The 819-nt window shown below is 55.4% G+C and overlaps 1 protein-coding gene across 1 annotated transcript in view; it reads left to right on the forward strand.

Annotated features, from left to right (window-relative positions):
- Positions 1 to 310: 310 nt before the first annotated feature.
- The window catches only part of EMH_0042820 (uncharacterized protein), a gene marked incomplete at both ends in the record, with an annotated part of 917 nt that continues 408 nt past the window's right edge, over positions 311 to 819 (forward strand). The window contains 2 exons of the mRNA XM_013495776.1: positions 311 to 430; positions 658 to 817. Coding sequence (XP_013351230.1) covers positions 311 to 430; positions 658 to 817 — 280 coding nt within the window. The remainder of the gene's footprint in view (positions 431 to 657; positions 818 to 819) is intronic.

The raw sequence follows: 819 nt of genomic DNA on the forward strand, positions 1-819 counted from the left end.
GATATTGAGAGCTTTAACTTTGCGGGGTACGGCCTGCAGCACTGCAGCAAAAGCTGCGCCAAAAAAACCGCAGCGAAGAGAGACACTCTCCAGTGTCTCCTCGTGCTGCTGCAGCACACTCCTGCAGCAGCAGCAGCAGCAGCAGCAGCAGCAGCAGCAGCAGCAGCAGCAGCAGCAGCAGCAGCAGCAGCACAGCACAGGAGCAGGAGCAGGAGCAGCAGCAGGAGCAGCAGCAGTCAGCAGCAAAACGCATGCAGCAACACACATATATTTTCACTCTTGAAGTATAGCAGCAACACAGAGACAGAGCATGCAGCAGCAGCAGCAGCAGCAGCAGCAGCAGCAGCAGCAGCAGCAAGGGACCCTATGCTGCGCCACCATCAAGCAGAGACGGAGACAGTTTATAAAAATAAAAAAAAACAGAGGAGAGGTGTAGACGCATGCAGCTGCCTATACACCCCAACTAAACGCATGCATGCATCCCCAAGCCCCAAGCAGCAAACATACACTCTAACTGCTGCTGCTGCTGCTGCTGCTGTTTCTGCTGCTACTTCTCCCGCTGCTGCAGCAACAGAAACAGCAGCAGCAGCAGCAGCAGCAGCAGCAGCAGCACAACCACCAGCACCACCATAAACTAAACACCACAATCACCATCAGCAGCAGCAGCAGCAGCAGCAGCAGCAGCAGCAGCAACACCAATACAAACACCCCACCATCACCATCACCACCACCACCATCACCATCACCACCACCATCACCATCACCATCACCATCACCAGCACCATCACCAGCAGCAGCAGCAGCAGCAGCAGCAGCAGC

The sequence above is a fragment of the Eimeria mitis genome, genomic scaffold, assembly GCF_000499745.2.
Source record: "Eimeria mitis Houghton genomic scaffold, Emh_scaff1747, whole genome shotgun sequence".
Classification (NCBI taxonomy): Eukaryota; Apicomplexa; class Conoidasida; order Eucoccidiorida; family Eimeriidae; genus Eimeria; species Eimeria mitis.